The following is a 24398-nucleotide window of genomic DNA, read 5'->3' on the forward strand; positions in this document are numbered from 1 at the left end:
GATGGCATCACTGACTCGATGGACATGAGTTTGTGTGAACTCTGGGAGTTGGTGACGGACAGGGAGGCCTGGCATGCTGCAGTTCATGAGGTTGCAGAGTCAGACACGACTGAGCGACTGAACTGAACTGATCTTCCACCTCATTTATCCTATCTTCTGCCTCTGTTATTCTACCGTTGCTTCCCTGCAGAGTACTTTTGATCTCATTTATTGAATTATTCATTATATATTGACTCTTTTTTTTTTCTTCTAGGTCCTTGTTAAACCTTTCTTGCATCTTCTCTATCCTTGTCTCCAGGTTATTTATCTGTAACTCCATTTGTTTTCAAGATTTTTGGATCATTTTCACTATAATTAATCAGAATTCTTTATCAGGTAGATTCCCTATCTCTTCCTCTTTTGTTTGGTTTGGTGGGCATTTATCCTGTTCCTTTACCTGCTGGGTATTTCTCTGCCTTTTCATCTTGTGTATATTGCTGTGTTTGTGGGTGGCCTTTCTGTATTCTGGCAGTTTGTGGTTCCTCTTTATTGTGGAGGTTCCTTGCTGTGGGTTGGGCTGGATGGGTGGGTTGTCAAGGTTTCCTGGTCAGGGAAGCTTGTGTTGGTGTTCTGGTGGGTGGAGCTGGATTTCTTCTCTCTGAAGTGCAATTAAGTGTCCAGTAATGAGTTTTGAGATATCAACGGCTTTGGTGTGACTTTGGGCAGCCTGTATATTGAAGCTCAGGGCTATGTTCCTGTGTTGCTGGAGAATTTGAGTGGTATGTCTTGCTCTGGAACTTTTTGGCTCTTGGGTGGTGCTTGGTTTCAGTGTAGGTATGGAGGCATTTGATGAGCTCCTATCGATTAATGTTCCCTGGATTCAGGAGTTCTCTGGTGTTCTCAAGATTTGGACTTAAGCCTCCTGCCTCTGGTTTTCAGTCTTATTCTTACAGTAGCCTCAAGACTTCTCCATCTATACAGCACCAGTGATAAAACATCTAGGTTAATGATGAAAAGTTTCTCCACAGTGAGGGACACCTGGAGAGGTACACAGAGTTACACAGAGAAGAGAAGAGGGAGGAAGGAGATAGAGGTGACCAGGAGGAGAAGAGGGGGAATCAAAAGAGGCGAGAGCGAGCTAGCCAGTAATCACTTCCCTATGTGCTCTCCTGATGTTCAAACTGGTTTTAGAAAAGGCAGAGGAACCAGAGATCAAATTGCCAACATCTGCTGGATCATAGAAAAGGCAAGAGAGTCCCAGAAAAACATCTATTTCTGCTTTATCGACTATGCCAAAGCCTTTGACTGTGTGGATCACAATAAACTGTGGAAAATTCTGAAAGAGATGGGACTACCAGACCACCTGACCTGCCTCTTGAGAAATCTGTATGCAGGTCAGGAAGCAACAGTTAGAACTGGACATGGAACAACAGACTGGTTCCAAGTAGGAAAAGGTGTTTGTCAAGGCTGTATATTGTCACTCTGTTTATTTAACTTATATGCAGAGTACATCATGAGAAACGCTGGACTGGAAGAAACACAAACTGGAATCAAGATTGCTGGGAGAAATATCAATAACCTCAGATATGCAGATGACACCACCCTTAGGGCAGGAAGTGAAGAGGAACTCAAAAGCCTCTTGATGAAAGTGAAAGTGGAGAGTGAAAAAGTTGGCTTAAAGCTCAACGTTCAGAAAACGAAGATCATGGCATCCGGTCCCATCACTTCATGGGAAATAGATGGGGAAACAGTGGAAACAGTGTCAGACTTTATTTTTCTGGGCTCCAAAATCACTGCAGATGGTGACTGCAGCCATGAATTAAAAGACGCTTACTCCTTGGAAGGAAAGTTATGACCAACCTAGATAGCATATTCAAAAGCAGAGACATTACTTTGCCAACAAAGGTTCATCTAGTCAAGGCTATGGTTTTTCCTGTGGTCATGTATGGATGTGAGAGTTGGACTGTGAAGGAGGCTGAGCGCCAAAGAATTGATGCTTTTGAACTGTGGTGTTGGAGAAGACTCTTGAGAGTCCCTTGGACTGCAAGGAGATCCAATCAGTCCATTCTGAAGGAGATCAGCCCTGGGATTTCTTTGGAAGGAATGATGCTAAAGCTGAAACTCCAGTACTTTGGCCACCTCATGTGAAGAGTTGACTCATTGGAAAAGACTCTGATGCTGGGAGGGATTGGGGGCAGGAGGAGAAGGGGACGACAGAGGATGAGATGGCTGGATGGCATCACGGACTCGATGGACATGAGTCTGAGTGAACTCCGGGAGTTGGTGATGGGACAGGGAAGCCTGGCGTGCTGCAATTCATGGGATCGCAAAGAGTCGGACACGACTGAGCGACTGATCTGATCTGATCTGATCTGATGTGCTCTCCACAGTCTGGACCGCTTAGAGATGTTCACGGAGTTACACAAAGAAGAGAAGAGGGAGGAAGGAGACAGGGGTGATCAGGAGGATAAAAGGGGGAATCAAAAGGAAAGAGACAGATCCAGCCAGTAATCTGTTCCCTAAGTGTTCTCCACAGCCTGGAACACACAAAGAGATTCACTGAGTTGGGTAGAGAAGAAAAGGGGGAGGGGGGAGATAGAGGCAACCTTGTGGAGAAAAAGGAGTTTAAAGCGGGAGAGAACAGTCAGGCCAGTGATCTCACTCTCACGTAAAAATGGGTACCGAAGATCGTGTTCTTAAAGGTAGAAAGTTGATAACAAATACCAAAAAGCAAAGATTAAAAATCTAGAGTAGAGATTAGATTCTCAAAAATACAGTATTAACAGAAAACAAAACAACAAAGTCACAAAAGTTATGAAATATATATGTGAAGTTTGCTTTAAAAATATGGTCTTTTTTTTTGCAAGGTAATAGGTTATAAAAGTGAAAATTAAAGAAGTAATAGGGGACTTAAAAGAAAAATTTTTAATTTAAAAATTGATAATAAAAATATATCTAGGACTTTCTCTGGAGCTGTTCCAGACAGTGTGGGGTCACTTCATTTTCTGATAGTTCCATGGTCCAGCTTGTACTTCTCAAGGTCTATAGGCCCCTTCCTATGTGGTCAGTGCTAACCTACAGGGTTTTAATCTATTGCACCTGTCACTTCCAAAGCGGTTCCCTCTGTTTATTTTAGCTTCTTCTGTTTGCTGGTCTCCTCAGTGTCTAATTTCTGTCTTGACACAAGGTGGGGCAGTGGTGGTCACTTTTTTTAGGCTCACTTGTTCAGTCGTGCTGTGGGGAGGTAGGAACACTGCAAACAAATATCACTGGCATGTGCTCACAGTGATTCAGTCACGCTGGGTTTGACCCTGCTCACAGCGTGTGTGCTTTCCCAGTCTACACTGCTCAGGCTCTAGGTTGCTCTGCTGGGAACTGTCTGATGCTGGCCCTGGGTTGCATGGCACAACCCAGGTCTAAGCTGCTCAGGTTCAGGTTCTCGGGTACTCCACAAAGGTGCAGACTCGGTTGGGCCTGCGTTATGTGCCCGTCCCAGTTCCGAGTGGCTTAAGTGACCAGGTGCTTGGCGAGCACAGTTGCCCCCAGTTGAAGGCTATGACTTATCCCCTCCCCCGTCCCAGCCGCTTGGTTTTCTGGGTGTACAATGGGCGTGCCTTCTCAGGTGTGCCCTGTGTCTCTTCTGGGGAGCTGATCTCTGGCTGTGACCCTCCTGGCGAATGTTGACCATCCAGAATCCCAAGAAGTCTTGGTTAGCAACAAAGTCTGCTTGCAGTTTGGTATGGGATGCCTCTCTGGGGCTGCGATTGCCCCCTTCCGGCTCTGGCTGCCCTCACCTGTCTGTCTCCGGTGGGGGATGGGCCGGTCCACAGCCGGCTAGCTCTGCTCAGTCCTTTGTTCTGTGAGTGGGCCTTTGTTCTGGCGGTGTCTTAGATTAAGGCTTTTATAGTTATCCCGCAGTCTGGGTTACTATCTCAAGCTAGTTCCCTCAGATTGCTCTCGGGGCATTCAGGCCCAGTCCTTGCCCAAAGCAATGCAGCCTGCGCCTCTCTGTGCAGCCCCCGCTTGCTAGTGGGGTTGCCAACATCTGGGCTGCTGCTCTGTTGGGAGTTGCTGTTAGGCACCGTAATCTGTGGGTTTTAATTATTTATTTTTCCTCCCGGTTATTTTGACTTCTGAGATTCCAAGGCTCACCACAGACCCGCCGGAGAGAGTGTTTCCTGGTGTTTGGAAACTTTTTTTTTTTTTTTTAAGTATACATTTATTTATTTTAATTGGAGGTTAATTACTTTACAATATTGTATTGGTTTTGCCATACATCAACATGAATCCGCCACAGGTATACACGTGTTCCCCATCCTGAAGCCCCCTCCCTTCTCCCTCCCCGTACCATCCCTCTGGGTGGGATGATTTGGGAGAATGGCATTGGAACTTCTCTCTTTTTTAAGACTCCCTTCCCGGGAGGGATCTCCTTCCCTACCTCTTTTGTCTCTCTTTTTATCTTTTGTCCTACCTCCTTTTGAAGACAATGGGCTGCCTTTCTGGGTGCCTGATGTCCTCTGCCAGCATTCAGAAGTTGTTTTGTGGAATTTACTCAGCATTCAAATGTTCTTTCGATGAATTTGTGGGAGAGAAAGTGGGCTCCCTGTCCTATTCCTCCACCATCTTAGGACCGCCTCCAGGAAATAGAGATTAAAAAGTAACTCCCAGTGATTCACTTGACTAGAGAAGATAACAGATGTGTGTTTTTTTTTTTTTTTCCTTCAAGAAATGGTTGTCCTGCAAAATGCAGAACCATAAGGAAAAGATTGATAATATGACTACCAAAACTATTTTAAACTTGTACCTGGAAATAGAAATATAAACCAAGTTAAAAGAAAAATATATACTTGAAAAAACATTTGACAAAAGCTGTTTTCCTTAATATACAAAGAGAGCTTACAAATCTGGGGGAAATATGTCTAATATTTTCCAGTAACAACAAAATAACAACAAAAATAAAGGTAGATGTCTTTCTTTGTGGAACCACCAGAGCGTGTAATATTGAACACTGAATGGTGAATTAGTTATTGAACACGTGCCAAATGAAAGACATTTATGAGCTAAGCCATTCACAGTATTTCATTTGATTCTCACAACTCTATAAGATAGATAAATAGTATTAGCCTTGTTTTACAATTGAGGAAACAGGTTCAGAGAGTTAAATAATTCGCCCGGTATTATGTAAGTAGTGAAGGTAATTTGAAACCAATTCTAGAGTCCAAACTCTTAATCATTGTGCTGTTTTTCTTTCCCAGTATGTTCCCAAATCTTCTGAAAATGGCATGAATTTTTGCTTATTTTTCTTGTTCTTGTTTTATAATAAATGTAATGCATCTAGTTTGACAAAATGGAAAATACTAACAACAACAACAACAAGAATAAAGAAAATTTAAATTGTAAGCAAACCCACCACTCAGATAACCACCATCAACATTAGTACATTTCTTGCTAGTTTTATACAGATACACACATTAAATGGGCTTACCAGGTGGCACTAGTGGTAAAGAATCCACCTGGCAATGCAGGAGATGTAAGAGACATGGGTTCCATCCCTAGGTCAGGAAGATCCCCTGGAGGAGGGCATGGCAACCCACTCTAGTATTCTTGCCTGGAGAATCTCATGGACAGAGGAGGCTGGTGGTTGAGAAACCAGACACATGAGCATAGACGTCCATAGGATTGCAAAGAGTTGGACATGACTGAAGCGAGTTCCATGTACACATTAAGTAGAGTTGAGGTCGGACAGCAGAGAGTCTGTCTCTTGATTTTCTGTTTATTATTGTATGGGCAGTTCCCCATTTTGAAAAACCTTATTTGATATTATGTCTGTAATGGCTGTATTGGCATTTAATCTTATTGTCTGTTTAACCACCTCCCTTTAAATTAAAAAAAATTTATAGTTTGCTATTCTCATAGCACCTTCATAAATATCTTTTTAAAAATAAATCTTTCTCCACTTTTTAGATAATTTTCTTTTTGTTTTTTTTGGCTGCACCATGTTGCTTCCAGGATCTTCGTTTCTTGACCAGCTACTTGGCAGTGAAAGTACAGAGTCCTAACCACTGGACAGCCATGAAATTCCCTAGATAATTTTCTTAATGTAAATTCTCAGATGTGGATTTTATGATATTAATGAAACATGAATGTTTTTAAAGGCCATGATGCCTATTGTTAGTTGCTTCCCATAAAAGTAAAAATTTAAAAATCCCACCAGTGTTTGTCTCACTGCATCCTCATCAGTATATTAATAAGTCTTGTGCTAACTTAATAGATGAAAAATAGGTTCTTGGTTTAATTTGCATTTTTTATTAGATTACTAGTAGGTTTGAATCTTTTTTATTAGCATTTTACATGTCCTTTTCTATGACTTATTTTTACCCTTTCCTCATTTTCTACTGGGAGTCTTACTGTTTTTCTTATCAACTTGTCTGATACCTTTATATAATAGCTATATTATACTTTTTGTCACATTGCCACATATCCAGTTTGTCACATTGTTTCCTCAGATGTTTATCTGTCTTATATTTTTTGGAGACATAAGTTTTGAATTTTTACATTGTTAAACTAATCACTTTTCTTTTTCTTTTACTGCTTTTATGTCCAGAAAAGTCCTTTCCCATTTAGATATCAAATAGGTTTTTTATTCTGCAGATATTCATTTTGTATATGGTATATGTTAACAGTTGAAGATCAAAATTTATTTCTGTCTTACAAATAAGTTTCCACCAGTTTTTTTAAAGTCATAAACACCTCTGTTTATTGAACACAAACTTGGTGAGCAATGGTGCCAATAGTTTTTATCCATACCTCAAATAACTGTCACAGAAAATGTAAAATTCACTGTTCTTTCCCCATTTTTAGACTTCTACCAGTTTTTTAGAATAAATCTATCTCCAGCTGATGTGTGATTTTCTTTGTCGTATGTTGTTTTTAATATGTCTGGAGATCTGTTTTTAGGCTATGCTCTATTTCATAAATCTGTGGATTTGTTTTGATATTCTTCTAAGTTATATAACTTAAATACAATATTCTTTTAAGTTATTTAACTTTATGTATTTTAATACCTGACAAGGCATGTAAATACTAAACTCATTGCTGTCCTTTTAAAAATCTTTTCCTTAGTTCTTCATGCCTACTTATTATTTTCTATTGTCAAATTTTATTTTTAATAGATAATATATTCATATGGTTCAAAATTCAAGATACACAAAAGGGGAAACTATGAAATATACTCTTACCTCTGATGCAGGGTAGCTCCTCTCGGCCACTGCCCCTGCCCTTGGGCACGGGGTAGCTTGTCTCGGCCACTGCCTCTGCCAACCTAGATAGCATATTAAAAAGCAGAGACATTACTTTGCCAACAAAGGTCCGTCTAGTCAAGGCTATGGTTTTTCCAGTGGTCATGTATGGATGTGAGAGTTGGACTATAAAGAAAGCTGAGTGCAGAAGAATTGATGCTTTTTAACTGTGGAGAAGTTCACAGTTGATGCTTTTGTTGGAGAAGGCTCTTGAGAGTCCCTTGGACTGCAAGGAGATCCAACCAGTCCATCCTAAAGGAGATCAGTCCTGGGTGTTCATTGGAAGGACTGATGTTGAAGCTGAAACTCCAATACTTAGGCCACCTGATGCGAAAAGCTGACTCATTTGAAAAGATCTTGATGCTGGGAAAGATTGAGGGCAGGAGGAGAAGGGGACAACAGAGGATGAGATGGTTGATTGGTGTCACCGACTCGATGGATGTGGGTTTGGGTAGACTCCAGGAGTTGGTGATGGACAGGGAGGCCTGGTGTGCTGCGGTTCATGGGGTCGCAAAGAGTCGGACATGACTGAGCAACTGAACTGAACTGAACTGATGAAATATAGTGGCTTCTAGATAGCCCGTTTCCCTCCCAGAGCAACCAGTATTATCAGGTTCTTGTATATATGTATACTGGCAAATTCAAGTAAATATTCTTCCTTTTCTTCATAGATAGTAATATTCTATAAACGTTGTTCAGCACCTTTCCTCTTTTCGCTTAATAATTTACCTTTTAGATCATTCCATGTTAACTACATAAAGAATGCTTTCATTTTTATGCTATGTAGTATTTTATTATATGGATTTATCATAATTTATTTAACTTTTCCTCTTTTACTGGACTTGAGGTAATTTCTCATTTGCTGTTAAAATCAGTGCTTCAGTGATTGATCAAGTAATGTCATTTTGTATGTGTGCAAGTGTCTGTAGAGTAATTCTTAGAAGGGGGATTGCTGAGTCAGGAGTGTATACATTTTGTATCCTTGATAGGCCTTGTCAAATTGCCCTCTAAGAGGTTAAACCAACTTACATTCCAATTGATTTTGTATTTACATGGCTAGGGTAACCAGACATCCAGATTTGCTTGGGACGGTCTTGGTTTTAGCACTGAAAAGCCCATGTCTGAGAAATCCCTCAATCCAGGGTAAACTGGGATAGTCACCATTCTTCTATACTTTCTCTGACACAGTGTGATAACATATTTCTACCTTCACATTAGCCTTTTGCTAATATATGTTACCCCTTCCCTCTTCTTTACCTCAGCAGATTCTGGCTTTTCTTTATTTTCCTCTACAGTGCCTGGTAGACCCATGCTACTTTGGAAATATAGACCTTGTTAAGACTTATCCTGTAGTGTGGCATTCCAGATGTGCTATGGGTAAAATAAGGTGAAGACTGTTTGCCAAAGAAATACATAATTTATATAAAAAATAAATTTCATAAATAAAAAATGGGTTTTGCATGCAGAAATTTTGTACTATATGTATTCATTCTTTTTTTAAAAGAAATTATTTATTTTTGTCTGCACTGGGTCTTTGCTGCTGTGCACAGGCTTTCTCTAGTTGCAGCGAGTGGACTTCTCATTGCAGTGGCTTCTCTTGTTGTGGGGCATGGGCTTGGCATGAGGGCTCAGTATTTTCAGCACAAGGGGCTTAGTTGCCCCATGGCATGTGAAATCTTCCCAGACCAGGGATCGAACCCGTGTCCCCTGCTTTGGCAGGTGGATTCCTAACCACTGGACAAAGTCCTGTATTCATTCTTTCTTACTAATATTTTCTTTAACGGCTCCTTGCGTTTTGTGTCATTTTTAAAGAAAGCCTTCTATGAGATTATTATTATTTTGCTATGGTTTTTCTTAATGATATTTTTAAATTGAAATCTTTGACACATTTCAAATATATCTTGGTGTAAGATGTGAGGTATGGATCTCACCTTCTTTTTTTTCTTCAGATAATTACTTACTTTTGTCTGTTGGTTTGAATGAATAATTTATCTCCCCCCTGCCACTGTATTGAAATGCCACCTTTATCCTAGGTTAAATCCCTTTAAGTATTTGGGTCTATTTCTGGACTTTATTATTAATATATTCTATTACATTCATTTGTCGTACAACAGTACCAGTGTTTTAATTATTTATAATATTATTTAATATCTAGAGCTAGTTCCTCCTCCTTACTCTTTTCCAAATTTTCTTAGTTAACTATTCTTCCTGGTTTATTTTTCCATCTGAATTTTGATAGAATTTGAACCAGCCTGTTCATACTAAAAATTCCTGTTGTTATTTTTAGTAACATTACAAAAATTATAGGTTAATTTAGGGAAACTTTGACGCTGAACCTTCCTATCTGATAAAATGGTATATTTTTCCTCACTTGTTCAAGTTTTCTTTTGTGGACCTTAAAATTTTTTTTTCAGGGGACTTCCCTGGTGGTCTAGTGACTAAAAATCCGTGCTCCCAATGCAGGGGGCCCTAGTTAGATCCCTGGTCAGGGAGCTAGATCCTACATGCTGCAACTAAAGATCCCACATGCTGCAACTAAGATCTGGTGTAGCCAAATAACTAGATAAATATTAATTTTTTTCATATTTTCTTCATATAAATCTTATATTTCTTTTAAGATTATTCCTAGGTATTTTTTCATGTTATTATAAATTTAATCTTACCTCCTGTTAGATCTTCTAACGTGATTGTTCCTCTGAATTTTAGAATTATTTCTTCTTGAGCACTAAAATCCCTTTGAAAATAATTGATAATTTTCAGTATTCCTATCCAAGACAATGCCTTTTTTGTTTTTATTTTTTGATATCTCAGTAAGGTTTCCTAATTTTTCTACACATAGAATCAGAAACTGCTTATTATGTTATTCCTAGATTTTTATGAACTTTGTTGCTATAGTGGATTGGATCATTTTTTCCATTTTATTTTCATTAGTCATTGCTGATACATAGAAAATTTATTTATTTTTGAGTATTTGTCTTACATTTACCCAATTGGAATCTTTAAGACCCTAAAAATATTTCAGTTTTTCCTCTTGGCTTTTCAGGGTACACATTTATATCATTTGTTAATAATGAAAGTATTTTTTCTTCCTTTTCTCTATATAGCTCTTCTATTTTAGTAGCTATCTCTTCCATTTCTTGCTTTTCCCTCCCATATCTCTTTCTGCTTGGCCAGAAATTTTAGAGCCATGGTAAATAATAACAATGATAATGGGTATCCTTGTTTAGTCCCTGACTTTTCTGGGAACATTGTTTTGCTTTATTTGTGGGACTCTTCCTAAATGAGCTATGGTTTCTCTATTTTCATTTCTTTTCTTTTAATTTATTGGCCATGCCTCATGGCATGCACGATCTTAGTTGCCCAACCAGAAATCAAATCCATGACCCCTGCAGTGGAAGCACAGAGTCCTAACCATTGGACCACCAGGGAAGTCTCCAAGCTATAGTTTCTTTTAGATGGACTTTTAAACAAATTGAAAATAAAGTCTTTGTTATAACTCAATATAATTTTAGATATTTTTTAGGAAAATAAATTTAAGGATGACCTCAATGTTTTATTATTGAAGTTTTTATTCTCATACAGTTGTATTATCTATGGATTATATATAGTCTAAATATAGTAAACATTGCTATTGGGAGTTAGAAAACAAGATAGTTCAGTTGAAAACTGCTTAGCTCTGTAAAAATTAGAATATAATTAATTATACTATATAACCACACTCAGAATAATTTAACTTTTTCTCTTTTTAACTCAGAGTCACTTAGTTTACCTCATGTTTTTTCCCAGACATCATTTTTTGCTTAAAATGTGCAAATACTAATTAATAGAGTTCCAGTTATTTGAACACAATAGAAGTAAATGTTACGATTATTTAAAATGGAGCCTTTTCTTTTAGAGTATTTAAAATTATATGTGTATTTATGTTTTTTGTCTAATTATAAGGTATTATTGAATTATTATGCTTTAAAGAATATTGGGGAAAAGACCAGGTCTCTATTACTCAATAAATACTTGTTTTGTGAAGCAGTCAAGAAAACCAAAAATATCTGTTCAGTTCAGTCAGTCAGTCATGTCTGACTCTTTGCGACCCCATGAATCACAGCATGCCAGGCCTCTCTGTCCATCACCAGCTCCCAGAGTTTACTCAAACTCTTGTCCATTGAGTCAGTGATGCCATCCAACCATCTCATCCTCTGTTGTCCCCTTCTCCTCCCTCCTTCAGTCTTTCCCAGCATCAGGGTTTTTTTTTTTTCACATCAGTCAGTTCTTTGCATCAGGTGGCCAGAGTATTGGAGTTTCAGCTTCAGCATCAGTCCTTCCAGTGAACATTCAGGATTTATTTCCTTTAGGATGGACTGATTGGATCTCCTTGTTGTCCAAGGGACTCAAAAGAATGTTGTCCAACACCACAGTTCAAAGGTATCAATTCTTTGGTGCTCAGCTTTCTTTACAGTCCAACTCTCACATCCATACATGACTACTGGATAAACCATAGCTTTGACTAGCTGGACCTTTGCTGGCAAAGTAATGTCTCTGCTTTTTAATATGCTGTCTGGGTTTGTCATAACTTCCAAGGAGCAAGCATCTTTTAATTTTATGGCTGCAGTCACCATCTGCAGTGATTTTGAAGCCCCCCAAAATATAGTCTGTCACTGTTTCCACTGTTTCCCCGTCTGTTTGGAAGCACAAAAGAAGTTCATAGTTAATGTTTCACCTAATAAGACTGAAGTCTTATCACAGAGCAATACATTGCTATACATATTGCCTGGAATAATTTCTAATTTGTATAACAAGTCCAAAAAACAAATATAAATATGACTTTCTATATGTTTCATTTTATAGCACAGAAAAGCATTTTATAAGGACTCCAGTTGTAGAAAAGCAGATGTACTTTCCTCTTCAGCACTATCCAGTGAACAACATGGTAACAGGTAATTTAAAATATAATTTAGAGTCAACTCAAGTAGGAAAGAAACAAGGGAATATCTTGTACAAAGTCTAACTTCCCTGTCATACACACTAATAGGAGAACCTCATCACACATTAAATAAATTAATCTGCAGAACTGACCCAAAATAGGCCCTGTATTTCCTGTGTTAAAATGCTGGTCTATTGGTAAGGTGGAAACACATCTGTGTTTACATAAGACAGTTCCAGTTTATGCCTGTTGTCCTGGCATCAACTTTTGCTCTTAAGTGTCCCAATTTGGAAAATTAATTGTATAAAATGTTAGTGTTAGTTGCTCAGTCATGCCCAACTCTTTGCGGCCCCCTGGACTGTAGGCCCCCAGTTTCCTTTGTCCATGGAATTCTCCAGTCAAGAATACTGGAGTGGGTAGCCATTCCTTTCTCCAGGGGATCTTCCCGACTCATGGATCAGGTCTCCTGCACAGTAGGCAGATTCTTACCATCTGAGCCACCAGGGAAGCCATATTAATTGCTTGAACAATCCTAATTATATAGTTTCCTTTGAGAATCTGATGAAACATAGGTCCCTTCCCCTAAGCATACATACATACAAACATAACACATAAACATTACATATAATTTAAAGAGGCTCACATGTGCCCAGAAGCCCTTTCATGGGTCACCCAGATGTTGAAAGACTTCATATTTATAGGTTTTCTAGTGCCCAGCATAAAAAGAAGACAGTTAATTGAGCCTGACATTGAGAGGGTGCAAACAAAAGAGCTAGTTGAAAAGTGGCCTTTGAAATTTGAATAGTATTAAGTGAGGCAAAGTAGGAAGTATTATTTGGATAATTTGATGTGGGTAGTATTTAGTAGGGTCATTGTTAATTTTAAAAATAGAGGATTTAAAAAATTTGTTTTTAAAACACTACAATTAAAATGTGTGGACTTTTGGATGTTTCATTATAAAATCATTTGTATATTTATCATTTTATCTTTTTTAGCAGTGTCATAATTACCTCTTGCAACTAGTTTACAAATTCCTAATGTCTTCTATCATATTACTATTCATCTAACTAAGTTTATCTATCCAATTGTTTATTAGTTTTTTCCTTCTGTTCATTTGAGTAATATAAATGGCCTTCAGAAAAGCAATTAAGAACTTTGAATGTATAGTTTGGGGCTGAGTGTTGGAGATATCAAAGAAAACTTCTATTCCAACTATGATAGTAGAAAAGTCAGTTCTGGAACTCTTAGGAGCATTTTTTTTTTTTTTAACAGATTCAACAGGTTTTATTGCTTCATATGGTACATTCTTTTTTTTTAAAATATAAATTTATTTATTTTAATTGGAGGTTAATTACTTTACAATATTGTATTGGTTTTGCCGTACATCAACATGAATTCACCACAGGTATACACGTGTTCCCCATCCTGAACCCCCCTCTTTCCTCCTTCCCCATACAATCCCTCTGGGTCATCCCAGTGCACCACCCCCAAGCATCCAGTATCATGCATCAAACCTGGACTGGCGATTCGTTTCATATATGATATTAAAAATGTTTCAATGCCATTCTCCCTAATCATCCCATCCTCGCCCTCTCCCACAGAGTCCAAAAGACTATTGTATACATCTGTGTCTCTTTTGCTGTCTCGCTTACAGGGTTATCATTACCATCTTTCTAAATTCCATATATATGTGTTAGTATACTGTATTGGTGTTTTTCTTTCTGGCTTACTTCACTCTGTATAATAGGCTCCAGTTTTATCCACCTCATTAGAACTGATTCAAATGTATTCTTTTTAATGGCTGAGTAATACTCCATTGTGTATATGTACCACAGCTTTCTTATCCATTCATCTGCTGATGGACATCTAGGTTGCTTCCATGTCCTGGCTATTATAAACAGTGCTGCGATGAACATTGGGGTACATGTGTCTCTTTAAATTCTGGTTTCCTCAGTGTATATGCCCACAGTGGGATTTCTGGGTCATAAGGCAGTTCTATTTCCAGTTTTTTAAGGAATCTCCACACTGTTCTCCATAGTGGCTGCACTAGTTTGCATTCCCACCAACAGTGTAAGAGGGTTCCCTTTTCTCCACACCCTCTCCAGAATTTATTGCTTGTAGACTTTTGGATCACAGCCATTGTGACTGGCGTGAAATGGTACCTCATTGTGGTTTTGATTTGCATTTCTCTGATAATGAGTGATGTTGAGCATCTTTTCATGTGTTTGTTAGCCATCTGTAATGTATGTCTTCTTTGGAGAAATGTCTATTTAGTTCTCTGGCCCATTTTTTGATTGGGTCGTTTATTTTTCTGGAATTGAGCTGCAGGAGTTGCTTGTATATTTTTGAGATTAGTTGTTTGTCAGTTGCTTCATTTGCTATTATTTTCTCCCATTCTGAAGACTGTCTTTTCACCTTGCTTATAGTTTCCTTTGTTGTGCAGAAGCTTTTAAGTTTAATTAGATCCCATTTGTTTATTTTTGCTTTTATTTCCAATATTCTGGGAGGTGGGTCATAGAGGATCCTGCTGTGATGTATGTCAGAGAGTGTTTTGCCTATGTTCTCCTCTAGGGTTTTTATAGTTTCTGGTCTTACGTTTAGATCTTTAATCCATTTTGAGTTTATTTTTGTGTATGGTGTTAGAAAGTGTTCTAGTTTCATTCTTTTACAAGTGGTTGACCAGTTTTCCCAGCACCACTTGTTAAAGAGATTGTCTTTAATCCATTGTATATTCTTGCCTCCTTTGTCAAAGATAAGGTGTCCATAGGAGCAATTGTTGACTGCAAAGGACAGTGAACTAAGAAGAAGTACAGTTGCCCTTTGGATAGCAAGCGTTTGAACTTCCACGGTCCACGTATATGAGGGTTTTTAAAATAAATGCTACACTTCTACATAATCTGCAGCTGGTTGAGTTTGCAGATGTAGAACCACAGATAAAGAGGAACATTGAATCTCCAGGGCCATACATTGTAAGTGGATTTTTGACTGCTGGAAGAGTTGGCACCCTTAACCCCCCCATTATTTGGAAGGTCAACTGTACTTAAGTACTACGATTGGGAGTAGCTGATTGCTGCCTAGATTTTTCCCTAGATCTAAATATTCAGATAAGATGTAGGTACCTTAAACCATGGATGGTTATGGTATAGTATTGGTATTGATTTTGCTTCAGGCAGCTCCATCACCACTAAATGTCTTTTGCTCATTTGGATTTACTGACTGCTTGATAACATAAAGACCAATAATATTAAAATCAGCCATGCAATAAAGACAAACGCTTAGATTTGGACAAGTAACAGTGCTGTTCTATATCTCATTGCCATCTTACTGTTTAAAAAGACATGGAAGTGTTATATAAAACAAACTAAAAAAGAACTATAGGGATGTCTCTGGTGGACCAGTGGTTAAGACTCAGGGCTTCCAATACAAGGGGCCTGGGTTTGATCCCTGGCTTCCCAGGTGGCACTAGTGATAAAGAACCCACCTGCCAGTGCAGGAGATGTAAGAGACATGGGTTTGATCCCTCAGTCAGGAAGATCTCCTGGAGGAGGAAATGGCACCCCACTCTAGCACTCTTGCCTAGAGAATCCCATGGACAGAGGAGCCTGGAAGTTACAGTCCATAGGGTCACAAAGAGTCCGATGCAATTTAGCACACAGGCAGAGAGCTAGATCCCATGCGCCACCACTAAGATCCAGTGCAGCCAAATAAAATTATTAAAAACTGTAGAAATAATCCTTAGTCATCTTTAAAGTATAATTTTAACCTGTGATAAGCTGGTATTGATTTTATTGGTAGAACTAAAGTAAAATCTTCTAATTTTTTAATTTGTGAAGTTGAATAATTATTTTTTTCTTTCTAATACTGCATTAAATTTAAAAATAGTACTTTCTTGGAAGAAAGCTTTATTTAAAAAATAATTTAATTGTTTTTAATTTTGACATAAAGTGACAGTCTTTCCTTTTTTATCATGCCCATTTACCTGTACAGGAAGAAATAACTTCCTGTTGAGAAAATCAGCATGTGTTAATTGAAAATGTAGGGAAGTGGTAATCTGATTGAAAATGTAAGGCTGCAGTATTCTAATTTAGCTGTGTTATCAACATTTGTGACTATAACTTTACTGTCTCTTCCTCAAAATGGGTTGAGTTCAACTCAGTGAATGTTAAATCTCTTAAAATAAATCTAATTATATGTCTGGTTTTAGAAAATACAAGTTGGAGCTATACCCTAGAACAGGGTTTCTCAGTCCTGGAACTGTCATATATGGCATTTTCAGTTCAGTTCAGTCACTCAGTCGTGTCCGACTCTTTGCAACCCCATGGACTGCAGCACGCCAGGCTTCCTTGTCCATCACCAAGTCCTGGGGCCTACTCAAACTTGTGTCCATTGAGTCGGTGATGCCATCCAACCATCTCATCCTCTGTCATCCCCTTCTCCTCCTGCCTTCAATCTTTCCCAGCATCAGGGTCTTTTCAAATCAGTCAGTTCTTTGCATCATGTGGCCAAAATATTGGAGTTTCAGCTTTAGCATCAGTCTTTCCAGTGAATATTCATGATTGATTTCCTTTAGGATGGACTGGTTGGATCTTCTTGCTGTCCAAGGGACTCTCAAGAGTCTTCTCTAACACCACAGTTCAAAAGCATCAGTTCTTTGGTGCTCAGCTTTCTTTATAGTCCAACTCTCACATCCATACATGACTACTGGAAAAACCATAGCTTTGAAATTGACGGACCTTTGTTGGCATTTTAGGCCAGATGATTCTTTGTTGTAGAGAGCAACCCTGGCCAGTGCCCATTAGATGCCAGTAGCACCCCATCCAGAAACATGCCCCTCTCCACCACATGACCCGCATGTTGTGACAACCAGACATATATCCAGGTGTTACCAGTGTCCCATAAAATATCAAAGTTTTTTTGGTCTGTTTTTTGTTTATTTTTTGCTTATGATGGGAATTAAGTTCTCTCAGTCTGCTGTCACTGGTTATAACCATAATAAAAAATTCTGATTAATAGCTCCATATGTGGCTTCCCAGTGGCTCAGTGGTAAAGAATCTGCATGCAATGCAGGAGATGCAGGAGACACCAGTTTGATCTCTGGGTCAGGAAGATCCCCTGGAGGAGGGCATGGCAACCCACTCCAGTATTCATGGTGGGAAAAGCCTATGGACAAAGGAGCCTGGAGGGCTATGGTCCACAGGGTTGTAGAATCAGACATGACTGAAGCAACTGAGCACATATAGTTAATAAAAAGGAAAAGAATAACTAATAGTGATAAATTTCTTGCAGGCAAAAAATTTCAATCCTAGACCCCCATGCATTAAAGTGTGAAGTCTTACTCCTGTCTACCAGGGAAGTCCCCAAACCAAAAAGTTCTGATAATTAAAAGTTTGGGAACTTATAAGAGATACTTTATTAGTTACATATTCAGTTCAATTCAGTTCAGTTGCTCAGTCGTGTCTGACTCTTTGTGATCCCATGGACTGCAGCATGCCAGGCCTCCCTGTCCATCGCCAACTCCCGGAGTTTACTCAAACTCATGTCCATTGAGTTGATGATGCCATCCAACCATCTCATCCTCTGTTGTCCCCTTCTCCTCCTGCCTTCAACCTTTCCCAGCATCAGGGTCTTTTCAAATGAGTCAACTCTTCTCATCAGGTGACCAAAGTATTGGAGTTTCAGCTTCAACATTAGTCCTTCCAATGAACATTCAGGACTGATCTCCTTTAGGATGGACTGGTTGGATCTCCTTGCAGTCCAAGGGACTCTCAAGAGTCTTCTCCAACACCACAGTTCAAAAGCATCAATTCTTCGGTGCTCAGCTTTCTTTATAGTCCAACTCTCACATCTATACGTGACTACTGGAAAAACCATAGCCTTGACTAGACAGAACTTTGTTGGCAAAGTAATGTCTCTGCTTTTGAATATGTTGTCTATGTTGGTCATAACTTTTCTTCCAAGGAGTAAGCATCTTTTTATTTCATGGCTGCAGTCACTGTCTGCAGTGATTTTGGAGCCCCCCAAAATAAAGTCTGCCACTGTTTCCTCTGTTTCCCCATCTATTTGCCATGAAGTGATGGGACTGAATGCCATGATCTTTGTTTTCTGAATGTTGAGTTTTAAGCCAACTTTTTCATTCTCCTCTTTCACTTTCATCAAGAGGATCTTTAGTTCTTCTTTGCTTTCTGCCATAAGGATGGTGTCATCTGAATATCTGAGATTATTGATATTTCTTCCAGCAATCTTAATTCCAGCTTGTGCTTCATCCAGCCCAGCATTTCTCATGATATACTCTGCATTTAAATTAAATAAGCACGGTGCCAATATGTAGCCTTGATGTACTCCTTTTCCTATTTGGAACCAGTCTGTTGTTCCATGTCCACTTCTAAATGTTGCTTCCTGACCTGCATAAAAGTTTTTCAAGAGGCAGGTCAGGTGGTCTGGTACTCCCATCTCTTTCAGACTTTTCCACAGTTTATTGTGATCCACACAATCAAAGGCTTTGGCATAGTCAACAAAGCAGAAATAGGTGTTTTTCTGGAACTCTCTTGCTTTTTCGATGATCCAGCGGATGTTTTCAATTTGGTCTCTGGTTCCTCTGCCTTTTCTAAAACCAGCTTGAACATCTGGATGTTTATGGGTCACGTACTGCTGAAGCCTGGCTTGGAGAATTGTGAGCATTACTTTATTAGCGTGTGAGATGAGTGCAATTGTGCAGTAGTTTGAGCATTCTTTGGCATTGCCTTTCTTTGGGATTGGAATGAAAACTGACCTTTTCCAGTCCTGTGGCCACTGCTGAGTTATTGAGTGCAGCACTTTCACAGCATCATCTTTCAGGATTTGAAATAGCTCAACGGGAATTCCATCACCTCCACTAGCTTTTTTCGTAGTGATGCTTTCTAAGGCCCACTTGACTTCACATTCCAGGATGTCTGGCTCTAGGCCAGTGATCACACCATCGCGATTATCTTGGTTGTGAAGATCTTTTTTGTACAGTTCTTCTGTGTATTCTTGCCATCTCTTCTTAATATCTTCTGCTTCTGTTAGGTCCGTACCATTTCTGTCCTTTATCGAGTCCATCTTTGCATGAAATGTTCCCTTGGTATCTCTAATTTTGTTGAAGAGATCTCTAGTCTTTCCCATTCTATTGTTTTCCTCTATTTCTTTGCATTCATCACTGAGGAAGGCTTTCTTATCTCTTCTTGCTATTCTTTTGAACTCTGAATTCAGATGCTTATATCTTCCCTTTTTTCCTTTGCTTTTTGATTCTCTTCTTTTCACAGATATTTGTAAGGCCTCCCTGACAGCCATTTTGCTTTTTTGCATTTCTTTTCCATGGGGATGGTCCTGATCCCTGTCTCCTGTACAATGTCACGAACCTCTGTCCGTAGTTCATCAGGCACTCTATCTATCAGATCTAGTCCCTTAAATCTATTTCTCACTTCCACTGTATAATCATAAGAGATTTGATTTAGGTCATACCTGAATGGTCTATTGGTTTTCCCCACTTTCTTCAATTTAAGTCTGAATTTGGCAATAAGGAGTTCATGATCAGAGCCAGTCAGTTCCCGGTCTTGTCTTTGCTGGCTGTGTAGAGCTTCTCCATCTTTGGCTGCAAAGAATATAATCAATCTGATTTCGGTGTTGACCATCTGGTGATGTCCATGTGTAGGGTCTTCACTTGTGTTGTTGGAAAAGGGTGTTTGCTATGACCAGTGCATTCTCTTGGGAGAACTCTATTACCCTTTGCTCTGCTTCATTCTGTACTCCAAGGCCAAATTTGCCTGTTACTCCAGGTGTTTCTTGACTCCCTACTTTTGCATTCCAGTAGCCTGTAATGAAAAGAACATCTTTTTTGGGTGTTCATTCTACAAGGTCTTGTAGGTCTTCATAGAACTGTTTAACTTCAGCTTCTTCAGCATTACTGGTCGGGGCATAGACTTGGATTACTGTGATATTCCAAGGTTTGCCTTGGAAATGAACAGAGATCATTCTGTCCTTTTTGAGATTGCATCCAAGTACTGCTTTTCGGACTCTTGTTTACTCTGATGGCTACTCCATTTCTTCTAAGGGATTCTTGCCCACAGTAGTAGATATAATGGTCACCTGACCTAAATTCACCCATTGCAGTCCATTTTATATCGCTGATTCCTAAAATATCGACATTCACTCTTGCCATCTCCTGTTTGATCACTTCCGATTTGCCTTGATTCATGGACCTAACATCCCAGGTTCCTATGCAATATTGCTCTTTACAGCATTGGAGTTTGCTTCCATCATCAGTCACATCTATAACTGGGTGTTGTTTTTGCTTTGGGTCCATCTCTTCATTTTTTTCTGGAGTTATTTCTCCACTGATCTCCAGTAGCATATTGGGCACCTACAGACCTGAGGAGTGCATCTTTCAATGTCCTATCTTTTTGCCTTTTCATACTGTTCATGGAGTTCTCAAGGCAAGAATACTGAAATGGTTTGCCATTCCCTTCTCCATTTATATATTGCTTTGTAACAAATTGCTTCAAAACTTAGCAGCTTAAGACAGTGAATACTTATTATTTTATAGTTTCTGAGGACTAGGAATCCAGGAGCATCTTAGTTGGATGGTGGTAGTTTAGTTGCTAAGTTGTGTCCAACTCTTGTGACCCCATGGACTATAGCCTGCTATGGTCCTCTGTCCATGGGATTTCCCAGGCAAACATACTGGAGTGGGTTGCTGTTTCCTCCTCTAGGGGATCTTCCCGACCCAGGAATAGAACCCAGGTGTCTTGCACTGCAGGCAGATTCTTTACTGAGTGAGCTACGAGAGAAGCCTTAGTTGGATACTTATGTCTAATAATCTCTAGTAAGGTTGTAGTCGGAGAAGGCAATGGCACCCCACTCCAGTACTCTTGTCTGGAAAATCCCATGGACGGAGGAGCCTGGTAGGCTGCAGTCCATGGGGTCACTAAAAGTTGAACATGACTGAGCGACTTCCCTTTCACTTTTCACTTTCATGCATTGGAGAAAGAAATGGCAACCCACTCCAGTATTCTTGCCTGGAGAATCCCAGGGACGGCGAAGCCTGGTGGTCTGCCGTCTATGGGGTCGCACAGAGTCGGACATGACTGAAGTGACTTAGCAGTAGCAGTAGCAAGGTTGTAGTCAGTTTGTCAGCTAGTTTGCAGTCATTTTCAGTTCAGTTCAGTTGCTCAGTCGTGTCTGACTCTTTGTGACCCCATGAATCGCAGCATGCCAGGCCTTCCTGTCCATCACCAACTCCCGGAGTTCACTCAGACTCACATCCATCGAGTCAGTGATGCCATCCAGCCATCTCATCCTCTGTCGTCCCCTTCTCCTCCTGCCCCCAATCCCTCCCAGCATCAGAGTCTTTTCCAATGAGTCAACTCTTCGCATGAGGTGGCCAAAGTACTGGAGTTTCAGCTTTAGCAGCATTCCTTCCAAAGAAATCCCAGCGCTGATTTCCTTCAGAATGGACTGGTTGGATCTCCTTGCAGTCCAGAGGACTCTCAAGAGTCTTCTCCAACACCACAGTTCAAAAGCATCAATTCTTCAGCGCTCAGCTTTCTTCACAGTCCAACTGTCACATCCATACCTGACCACTGGAAAAACCATAGACATTTTAGGGACAGGAAAATCCATTTCAAAGCTTATGCATATTGTTGTTGGCAGGCTTTGGGTTCTTGTTGGGTTTTGGCAAAAGGCTTAGCTCTCACCAAGTGGACTTCCATAAGGGCTGTTCACAACGTGGTAGCTTGCTTTCCTCAGAATGAGAAATGCAAGTGTGAGAAAGAGTGTGTCGAAGACAGAAGCCAGTGTCTTTTCTATATCCTATTCTCAGAAGGGACATATCATTACTTCTGCCAAGTGCTGTCAGTCATACAGAACAACCCAATTACAAAGTGGGAGGAGCCTATACAAATTTATGAATACCAGGAGATAGGGATCCTTCAGGGCCATCTGAGGGGCTGGCTACCACAGACTCATATAGAATTGTCCACCAAGAATGTCTTTCCTAGGAACTCTCTTTTCTTCTCAATTATTTTGGGTTACATTTTCTAAAACATGAGCTAGTTCCTACCCCAAACAGTTGCTTTGGGAATGAATACCTGACTTGAGCTGGACCAATCACAGTTCTTTGGATTTCTAGACATGGAGTGCAGCAAGTAATGTCCTTCTTATTCAAGTGACCATAGCTCTAAGATATAAAACTTGAGAGCTATTGGTGGCCATATTTTCTACCCTGTAAAGAAAGTCAGCTTGTGTTGAGAAGAAAATTAATTTAAATTAATATGTATAGGAAAAAACTGGAGATCAGTGAGACAGCCATGAGAGCTAGTTATTTCTGAGGCTTAGCAATATGTATGCCTTCCTCATAGTTTGGTTGATATTGCAGTGTCTCTCCAGTAAACTCACCTTCATCTAGTTTATTTATTTTTTTAATTTTTTAAAATAGGTTTTTTTTGGAGTATAGTCATTTTACAATGTTGTTTTCATTTCTGCTGTATAGCAAAGTGAATAAACTGTGTATATGTATATCCCCACTTCTTTGGATTTCCTTCCAGTTAGGTCACCACAGAACACTGAGTAGTTTTCTATGCTATGCATGCAGTAGGTTCTTATTAGTTTCTGTTTAAGCTAGTTTAAATTGGGTGTCTGTCAATTTCAGCCTGAAGTCCTAACTACTTCAAAACTGCTACAGTAATCCAGTTTTAAATTGTAAATGTCCTATCCTTATTTAAGTTGCAGGAATAATTTTATTAATATAGTAAATATTTAAAAAATTTTTATCCTCCCACATATCTTTAGAAACTTCACACAGTATGTATGTGCAGTTAATTAAATGTTACTATTTTAATGCACTAGTTTATTTTACACATAAATCTAGCCATTAGACAAGGACCATGAACAATATGGAGTATAGTAATAGTGCTTTAAGAGATGTTCTAAAGTAAATGGTTATGTTTAAAATATCTTTAAAGATGCTAATGAATTTTATGTTATTGGCCTCATAGTTAATTTATTAACTGAATTTATTACCTGTTATTATAAACAATCAAACCGTATAGATATACTGTTGATGGTGGTGGTCTAAATTCAGTCATCTCTGAGCTTTAGCAGAATTTTTTTTCATATGGTATTTACTTTTAAATTAGATTTCAATATTAGTATAAGCCACAGACATTTATATTACACATAAAACATTATCACTCAGATAAGCAACTGCTATCAAGGTAATATTACTCAAAATCATTGAGTCTGTAAGCTCTTTCCATTCAGGTTTTCTTTTTGATTCTTGTATCTATTTCAGATTATTAATGACATTGGAATTACTCACACCTACAACCTTTGTTGACTAAGTTGTGATATCAGTTTTCCTCTTAATTTTTTATTAAAGACTGTTATCTCAGTGTTAGCAATGCAGGAAGGTGTCGCTTGCCCTACTAGGGAAGATGAGCTAGCTGTTTGTGTTGTTAGTAACAACACAACCCTAGCTGGATAGGGAGTTCTAAGTGATTATATTTTAAGCCAGAAACACGTCCCAGTTATTTTGGTCTAGGTACTTTTAAGTTCCAGCCCTAACTGGTACATCACACTCTCTGTAGTCAAAGTGGCTAATGAAGTATCTCGTGTTTTAAAAAAAGTATAAGGCTAGGGGTAGTGGTGAAGAGGGGAGGAAGGTGTTCCCTGATAGTTACCACATTTTATGGAGAATATTCTCACTGGTATTTCTTCTTTTTACTTCTTTTCTAAAAACATTCTTTGGAAATCTTAGCTCTAATAAATCAAAGACCTTGAAAAGGAGATAGTATGATAGAATTTCCAATATATATATTCTATTCTGTAGGTTATATATCAATTGATGCCATGAAGAAATTTCTTGGGGAGCTACACGACTTCATTCCTGGAAGTTCAGGTTATTTGGCATACCATGTTCAAAATGAAATTAACATGTCTGCTATAAAAAACAAATTAAAGAATAAGTATTAAGTTAAATATTGTCCTTCTATCTGGGCATTTATTTTCTGTAAGCTATTACCAACGATGTGCATATTTTAAAATTCTTCTCTTTGGGACAGGAGGTTGGGGGAATGGGGAAGAATTCTTTCTTCCTCAAAATGTACCTTTAGGAAATTCAGAATCATTTTGGCTCTCTGTTTTGACCTTTGGGATGGCCTTTCCCCCCAGCTTGTAAGGTTATGTCCACA

The 24398-nt window shown here is 39.0% G+C and overlaps 1 protein-coding gene across 1 annotated transcript in view; it reads left to right on the forward strand.

Annotated features, from left to right (window-relative positions):
* TERB2 (telomere repeat binding bouquet formation protein 2) overlaps window positions 1–24186 on the forward strand; it is a 43980-nt gene extending 19794 nt beyond the window's left edge. Inside the window, exons 6-7 of the mRNA NM_001077078.2 lie at window positions 12120–12208; window positions 24038–24186. Of these exons, the coding sequence (NP_001070546.1) occupies window positions 12120–12208; window positions 24038–24180 (232 nt within the window). The 3' untranslated portion in view covers window positions 24181–24186. The remainder of the gene's footprint in view (window positions 1–12119; window positions 12209–24037) is intronic.
* The last annotated feature ends 212 nt before the right edge of the window (window positions 24187–24398 follow it).

This window comes from Bos taurus, chromosome 10 (genome assembly GCF_002263795.3).
Source record: "Bos taurus isolate L1 Dominette 01449 registration number 42190680 breed Hereford chromosome 10, ARS-UCD2.0, whole genome shotgun sequence".
In the NCBI taxonomy this organism is placed as follows: Eukaryota; Metazoa; Chordata; class Mammalia; order Artiodactyla; family Bovidae; genus Bos; species Bos taurus.